An 8,726-nucleotide genomic window follows, 5' to 3' on the forward strand; every position below is an offset into this window, starting at 1 on the left:
AAATTTTGTTTTAGTTTCATGATAGTCTCTTGCAGTCCAGTGAGCTTTCCCTTATAAGCCGGTCTTGTATTTTCTTCTTGGGCGATGCTAGGCGCCGGCGCACCGGTCGAAAGTTTCGGCCGGTCCTGCCCCAGCCCTTGGATGCGAGCCCGCGTGGCCACTGCATGCAGCCAAAAAAAAAACGATTAGTCCTGGGCTTCTTCTACCTCGGGTTAGATCTGCAGCTCCTGCTTGGTGCCCTCGTCGCCGTGCCTCCAGTCCCCTCTGGTGGCCGTCCTTGTCGCCGGTCTTCATCCTCGTCGCCGGCTCGCGGCCCTCGCCCTCGGTCGCCGGTCGCCGTCCTTGTTGCTGCCAGGTCGCCGTCCTTGCCCCCGATTGCCGATTTCCGTCCTTGTTGCCACCCGGTCGCCGTCCTTGTTGCTCCCGGTCGTCGGTCGCCGTCCTCGTCGTCACCGTTGTTCGCCCGGCTCCCCTGATTGAAGCTTTTTTGTCATTACCGCTTGAAGCTTTTTCTCCTGGCGGTTGAAACTTTTTCATTGCCGTTTGAAGCATTTTGACCATTGAAGCTTTTTTCCGCGGTGGAAGATTTTTCCTCATGCCACTCTTGAAACTTTTCCTCTAGCTGAATGAAGCTTTTTCACAGACGGTTGAAGCATTTTCTTCCTTGGTGGAAGCTAGACACTTGACTAGTTCCAGCAAAAAAAGATGCCGGATGTAGTAAAATATGTTGGTCCAGTAAAAAACAGATGCCGTTGTAGCAAAAAATTGACACGGTTGTAGCTTTTCTCTCAATGGTTGAAGCTTTTCCCCTCTATGCTGGAAGCTTTTCTGTAAATGATTGAAACTTTTTTCGTTTTAAGCAGCGTCTGGGTGAAATCACAGAGACGCCATGGCCGTCGTCAAAGAAGATTTGTCAATCTCTGGTTGAAGCTTTTTCAACTGCGAGTTGAAGCTTTTTATCAAACGGTTGTAACTTTTCCTGTATTTTGTTGTCTGGTTGAAACTTTTTTATCCACTGGATGTAGCTTTTTGTGTCCATGGTTGTAGCACGAGAAAACGCCGTTTGCAACTCTCCCAGTACCGCGGTTGCAGCTCCTCCCCGTGGCCATGGTTGTAGCACAGGCACCTCGGTCCTCCCCGGCGTTTTGAGGAGGAGAAAGGAAGTGTGGGACAAGGAAGAAGGGGGTGGGGGAACACGAGCGGGGCTGCAACCATGGCCGGCGGGGACTTCGATCTTCCAAGCTACATCCATGGCCGACGGCGAGCTGCTCGCGTGCTGCAACGGGGGAGGCAAGAGATGCATGCGTTGTGGGGCGAGATTCGCATAAGGTTGAAGAAAATAGAGATGATAGCGTTTGGTAGCCCCCGTGTCTACGTGTCGCTTGATGGATGACTGAAGCGAAGCGCGCGTGGACACGACCGGCCCAAAGTTTGGCCGGCACACCGCGCCCAATTGTTTCCCTTTCTTCTTTGGCTGAGATTACAGGGCGGTTAGAGTTAATAACCACGAATGAATGAACTTTGTCACAACAGCTACACTGAGACTACCATGCAATATTCCCATCCATCCCCATGTGCTGGTGCATGGTGGATACCTATATTGCTGCTGCCTATCTCCCTAGCGTCAACTTTCACCTCTTTTTCTACCTTTCGCCCGACTGAATCATAATAACCATGTGCTATGTCTCAATCCAGTCTTACACAACATATTAGAGCAAGAACCAAAGTAGTCAGGGATAGTATCAAGTGAGACCGGCAGCCCCGATCGCCGCTGTTGGCATAGACCATCCCAAGGCTACCATACCCGTTGCCTCCGCTTCCGCCGCCGCCACCGCCGGTCGCCGATCCGGCGTAGTTGAACCCGACGTACGCGGAGGCTTCGCCATTGTCCCTGAACGAAGAAACACACGTTATGATATAAGATGCCACCGCAAAACCAGCAACGATCGCTTACACATGCGCCGGAGAGAAGCGGGGAGTAACGCACTTTTGAGCATTGGTTTCGAGTCTAGATCTACCAGACCGCACACTGGAATAAGAACTCGATTCCGGGGAACACGGTACGGGACGGCTAAAAGGCCACGGGTTTTGGTTTTTCTAATCGAGAAACGCTACCAGTGCCAGTGGGACGAACCCTACGTTCTCTCATCGCCTGTCCCCGTTCCAAAGGAGGGGAAGGTCCCGAACGGAGGACACTAGCTAGATCCAAACGCTCAAATTTTTTTTTTGAAATTCACACCGTTCCTATTTATTCATAAAAGGCAGGAATCTCTGCCGATAGGATGTGCAAGATACAATCAGGCGGTTGGTGTAGCCAGACCTTACATAAGTCATTAGAAACCCCATTCTCTAGCTAGCGCGTGTGCTGCACCATTCGCCGAGCGGCGAACCCAGGTAATCTTTCACTGCTCCCGCGCCTGCAACATCATTTTCACCTCTTCTACTACTGGTCCCAGCACGGACAAGTCCTTCTCCCTGTTCTGAAGCTTGCTAGCTATCTCTTTGCTATCTATCTCAATATGCAGGCGATTGGCATTAAACTCATCTGCCAATTGAACTGCGCGTCGACAAGCATGCAGTTCACTAGCCGCAGGATCCGGGCACCCAGGCAAGACATGGCATGCGCCTCCAAGGAAAGCCCCTTCATGATTCCTGAATACAACCACTAGTAGAAAAGGGGGCTTTGGTCCAGGCCGGGTAAGCCCATTAGTCCTGGTTCAGTCCAGAACCGGGACCAATGGGTGCATTTATCCCGGTTCGTGCGGCTAAGGCATTAGTCCCGGTTCACCTGGGCCCTTTAGTCCCGGTTCGTGCCACGAACCAGGACTAAAGGGTGCGATGCCCATTGGTCCCGATTGGTGGCACCAACCGGTACTAAAGGTTAGACCTTTAGTCCCGGTTGGTGCCACCAACCGGGATTAATGGGCTTTGAGGCATTAGTACCGGTTCATGGCACGAACCGGTACTAAAGGTCCCATTTTCAAACTTCCCCCTGGACCGCCTTTTCAGTTTTAGAAAAAACAAAAGAAAATGATGGAAATGTCAATAAAAATAAAATAAAATAAAATAAATTTCCCATGTGATATGTGGTCTAGTTGTTGGGAAAATTTACAAATATGAATTTCGACTTTATTTACAAAATCTCTCTGGAATTTGTAAAATGGGCATAACTTTTGCATACGAACTCGGATTAAAAAGTTTTTTATATGAAAAATCATCTACTCGAAAAGTTACATCCGATGGAGACCGCCTATGGCCTGTTTGCAAATTTGTAGAATCCTCAAATTCCAAAAGGAAAAAAAGTTATGCTCAAATTTCAGTTTTTTTAAATTTTCAGTAAATCTGGTCAAACTATGGTCAAACTACTTATTCTAGAAGTATTAGTGTTACTAAATAATTATTCAAGAGTATTAGTGTTATTAAATAATTATTTCACCTTTTTTGAATTTTGGTCAAATCTGGTCAAACTATGGTCAAACTGTGGTCAAACTACTTATTCAAGAAATATTAGTGTTACTAAAAAATTATTGTTTTTTAGAATGATAGTTTTAAACTCAAACAGTGAAATATGTGACTTCATGCTCAAGCTAAATTCCTGAGGGTTAATAGGATTGACATCTTACTATTGTCAGGAAAACAACAAGTGCAGACTTGGAAACGAGGGAGAATAGAACCCAGAAGTTAAGCGTGCTCAGGCTGGAGTAGTGAGAGGATGGGTGACCGTTCGAGAAGTTAGATGATGAGGGGTGATTAGAGATTAAATTGAGCAGTGATGAGGGGTGATTAAAGATTAAATTGAGCAGTGATAAGGGGTGATTAGAGATTAGAGGTTAAAATAATTTAGAAATTTGAAAATAAAAAAAATTCAAAAAAAAATCAGAAAATTTTCTTTAGTACCGGTTGGTGTTACCAACCGGGACTAAAGGTGGACCGGCCACGTGGAGGGCCATTAGTCCCGGTTCCAGAACCGGGACTAAAGGCCCTTTTTCTACCAATGAACACCGGCTCCTCCTTTTGATCCCACTTTGGACGTAGCACCACCCACGTTTACTTTGATCCAGCCCAACTCTGGAGGTACCCATTTCTGCACTGGAGTAGGTTCCGGCCTCCTGCTCATACTTCCGTTCATAGCCTGCCATTGTTCCATCACCTTGATTACAGTGCGTGCTATATCTCCAGCCTCCTCAATCTTCCTTCCATCCCTTGAGTTATTCCTAGCGAGCCAGAGCCCATATACTCCTTGAAGCATGACCGCTTTCTCGTCGTCCGACGCATCCGCAAACCAAGCTAGCAGCCAGTTAGATAAATCATCCTGAGAGCTAACTGTAACCAGCGGGATCGCCACTGGAACTCCCAATTCCGAGTGAAGAATTTTCCAAAACTTGGCTGAGTGGTAGCAGCCCCAGAAACGATGGTAGTTCGTTTCTTCCCTGCCACAAGCAACGCAAACCACGCCTGCCTTGATGTTTCTCCTCTGGAGCTCGGACCCAACAGCAAGTCCGTTCCTAATCAGCCGTCGGGTATGCGTTTTGACCTTCCCAGGCGCGATCGAGTCCCACAGATCCAAACGCTCAATTAACTCCCGCTACCAGCTTAGAACAATTGTAGAGTTTCAAAAGGAAAAAGCTAGAATGCACAACTCTTTTCTAGTAGTGACCTAAAACGTCTTATATTTCTTTATAGAAGGAGTATCATTTTGAGCAAAATTGAAGTGGTGGGACGCAAGATTCCGAGACAAAAGACAGAGGGACCGCTACCGTGCTACTACTATACTCCCTCCATTCCACGATGTAGTGCTTCCTTTATCCTCGTGCTTTAATTTTGACCTTAAATTTAACTATCAAGACCGATTGTGGTGGGAGCAAAAATTATATCAGTGAATTTGTATTCGAAAGAAGTTTTCAATTATATAATTTTTTCTCCCGCCGCAGTTGGTTTCGTTGGTTAAATTTATGGTCAAAGTTGGACCTCGGAAAGCGCAGGCGCACTATATTTTAGAATGGAGGGAGTACTCGGTAGCACAGTAGCCAGTAGTAGCACAGACGTTACTTTTTGTCTTGTGCAAGAAAAGAACACGCCCAGTATTTCTCTTGGTTTGACGATGGAGCGTCCAGGCCGCGGATGGCAGAGCCACCACAGTCTGGATGATGGCGCTCTCATGCACGGCCGAATTTTTCTTGCTTCGACCCATGCGAGTGCCATGGATTTGTCTACACTTGTACCCTGTAGTGGTCTGCATCTTCTAATGAGGACTCGCAGTTTAACTCTGTACTACCTACTCCAGTATAGTTAGCACGGCGTACGCGATGCTTTTAAACAGAGTGAGTACCTTGAGGCGGAGGCCCGGGTTAATTATTAATTTTAAAATAAATCGACGCCCGCGTCTCTGCCAAATCCTGAATCGCCGACATGGTTCGGCCAACGTAGTACGCACATGTACTACGGCATTATGGCCGGGCGGCGGCGCGGTCCTCGCGTGTGCATTCGCACGGCCAGGGACGAAATGATTTCTGCGTGCAGGAGGGGAAACAAACAGACAGAAACGGTGTTTCCCGCCGAGCTGAGTAGAGTAGACCAAAATTTGATTCCAGGCGCGGGAACGGGCGACTCGGGGCCGGGGTGCAGTGCAGGGTGTCCGGCACGCACTCCACTCCGGCGACCGGTGTCCGTTGGAGGAAGGCAAATGCGTACTACTGTATGTATAAATGTATAAAAAAGAAGAAGACAAAACAAAAGGCAAAAAAGCTGGGGAACAAAGGTGTTCACGTGGGACCCGCCAGCCGCGATCGATCGCAGTCCAGTTTTATCGCATGGTACGAGACATTTCAGCCCCTCGGCCCACCCACGTAGTAGACCGCAAGCAAGCCAAGGGAAGGGAAAGCGTAGTAGTACCTTGGCCCGCCGAGGACGCCGGCGCCGATGGTGAGCTGGTCGACGAGCGCCGACGACTTGGGGTCGACGCCGCTGGAGGCCTTGTCGTAGATGTTCTCCATCCCTTCCCCGGAGGGCACGAAGAAGGCGCCGTTCACCATCATGTCGCCCTCCGTCCGCCAGTTCCACCCGTTCCACTGCCCCTCCTCCGTGTCCACGCGCTTCGTCACCTGTAGCCCAACCAAAAAGCACGATCATTCATTCACATTATCTGCTAGCCGTGACCTCGGCGGTTGCCTCAACCGGGCCGGGGAGCCTCGGATGCCGCCCCTGCCTCCGGCTGGCTGGACCCAAATCGAAGAAGCCACCTTTTTTGTAAAAAAAAGGAGATTCTCCTACTACTACTATCAACACGAAAGAGAGAGATGGGGTGGTACTATGCACATTCATCGATCAGTGAGTGGTACCATTTCGCAGGACCATCACTACAAACCTCATGTACTAACTAGCAAAATAACCGCAGAAATTAACATGGTTTTTAACCAAAAAAAACCGGACCACTTTCTAGCGGAGAACACGTACGGGAAGAAAAACGGGACATGAAAGAACAGGACAATGGTCACGGCACTTCTTTGGCAACCACCGCGGGGTACCACCGCCCAAAACAGAGCAAAGATCCAAACGAGGCGTTGAAAGCAGAAGAACTCGGCAAGCAAAGAAAGGAACAGAGCAAAAAAACCATGAGCAAACAAACCGAGACGGCACGGCAAGAGAAAAGAGGCGCGCACCTCCTTGGCGTTGGGGTTTGCGGGGGCGATGTAGCGGTTGCCCTGGCTGTTGATGGTGGGGCTGGCGCTGCCACCGATGGCGTACATCTCCCACGCCGTGTAGTCGTTGTTGACGATGTGGAAGTATCCCCGGCGGCAGCGCGGCATCCGCTGCACCAGCTGCACGCCGAAGTGGTTGAACGCGATGGTCACCTGCATCCCCGAGTCCGGGAGGTACCCGTCGCTGTGCCCCAGCAGCATCACCTCGTCGTGGTGGGAGAAGTAGCTGTTGGACACGGTGATGCCCGTCGACCCCATGATGGCGTCCACCAGCCCGTCCGCGCACCGCGACAGCGCGCAGTGGTCCACCCACACGTCCCGCGCCGAGAAGAGCGAGATGCCGTCGCCGTCCGACCGCGTCCGCCACCCGTAGTGCGTCGGCGACGACCGCACGTTCGCGTTCCCCGCCGGCACGCAGTCGTGCACGTGCAGGTTGTGGATGATCACGTTGGACACGTACTGCAGCGTGATGCACGCGCCGCCGGCCACGTGCACGTTCGCGCCGCGCCCGTCGATGGTCTTGTAGCTGTTCACCAGCAGCTCCTCGTTGAGGCGGATGGTCATGTCCGCGGCGAACACGATCCACAGGGGGCCCTCCTGGATGGCGGCGTGCCGGAGCGTACCGGGCGCCGGGTTCACGGGGTCGCGGTCCGAGGAGTCGGTCACCACGTAGAACGGACCGCCCTTGCCGCCCAGCGCGTTGCGCCCGAACCCGATGCCGCAGTCCGCCAGCCGCTGCCGGTCCTTCCACCAGTCTGTCCCGGCGCACCGCCAGCAGTCGTCGATCGGGTTGCCAGTCATGCACCCGCCGCCTCCGCCCGTCTCCTGCATCCGCCGCCGCGACGTCGTCACCTTGCTGCCCATGCCAACGCCAACACGCCGCCGTTACGTTGCGAAAGAAGCGCGTAAAAAAAGATTGCGAATTTGCAGCCTCAAAAGTTTGCCCTGCCGCATTGCGAGATTTCGAGGATAAGGTAGTACCTGTGGAAGTCGGCGACGACAGCGGCGGGGTCCGGGAGCGAGGAGTTGAGCAGGGGGAGGGCGGAGGCCGCAGCCCCGAGCAACAGGAAGGGGAGGAGCAAGATGATGAGGGTGGATTTGGGGGCTCCTGCCATGGTTGTTCCTTGGCTGGATTAGAGGGGTCGGAGTGGAGATGCAGTTGATTTTATAGCAATGCGGGAGCGTGGCGGCAGGCAGCAGAGCGAGCGAGGCAATGGGGGCGGGGAGGCTGAAGTTCTTGACATTTGGAGCTTGGGATTGGGGCAGCAATGGCCAATGGGGGGAGCGGGGGAGTGGTGTGAACGGGGAAGGGGAGAGAGAGAGAGAGAGAGGGAGAGAGAGAGAGAGAGAGACAGGAGGGAAGAGGAGACGGGAGGGTAGAGGGAGGTGATTTGGAATCTCCTGGGGCAGATTTCTTCCTTGCTTGTTAAATGATGGCAGAAGGGGAATGTTTGGGAGAGGATAGAAATGCAAAAATGTGAGAGGAAGGGAAGGGAAATAGGCGGTGCAACAAAGAAGTGCAATCGGATCATGGCGAAACATTTACCCAAATAAGTGCCACATATGTGACACAGGGTAACCCTGCTCTCATGTTTTTTACAACTAAAATTGCCATAAAAAATCCCTAAAAACTGAAACATATCATTCAAATAGAAAATTGTCATGCTTCATAACTAAAGTTGTCATCCTCAGATAACTAAACCTGTCATAAAAAAAGTTAGGACGGAATTGCTTCGTGCCACACTTGTGACACTTATCAGGGTCCAGCATTTATGCCATTCTTTTTGCGGAGAGAAATATTTTATGCCATTAATTTGTTAAACAGTCGCACAATCATCTTGGGTTAGAATTTTTATTTTTATTTTTGATGGTACATTGGGATGAATTGTGATTGCCCAGTTTCCCTAATGGGCAGGTGAATGGAAATTCATAAAAGAATCCCATTTTCAGTTTACTCATCAAAGGTAAAATCATCGTTGTTGAAATAATCTGGCTGGGGCGGCATCCTAAACACGCCATCAAACTCTA

General features: G+C 50.7%; 1 protein-coding gene across 1 annotated transcript; it reads right to left on the reverse strand.

Moving 5' to 3' along the window:
• Positions 1-1,393: 1,393 nt before the first annotated feature.
• On the reverse strand, positions 1,394-8,041 carry LOC119268059 (probable pectate lyase 5). The gene is made up of 4 exons (XM_037549552.1): positions 7,680-8,041; positions 6,660-7,554; positions 5,893-6,101; positions 1,394-1,891 (listed from the first exon to the last, which is right to left on the reverse strand). Exons 1-4 carry the CDS (start codon positions 7,811-7,813, stop codon positions 1,687-1,689), a joined length of 1,443 nt encoding a protein of 480 aa, XP_037405449.1. The 5' UTR covers positions 7,814-8,041; the 3' UTR covers positions 1,394-1,686.
• Positions 8,042-8,726: the final 685 nt, after the last annotated feature.

This window comes from Triticum dicoccoides, chromosome 1A (genome assembly GCF_002162155.2).
Source record: "Triticum dicoccoides isolate Atlit2015 ecotype Zavitan chromosome 1A, WEW_v2.0, whole genome shotgun sequence".
In the NCBI taxonomy this organism is placed as follows: Eukaryota; Viridiplantae; Streptophyta; class Magnoliopsida; order Poales; family Poaceae; genus Triticum; species Triticum dicoccoides.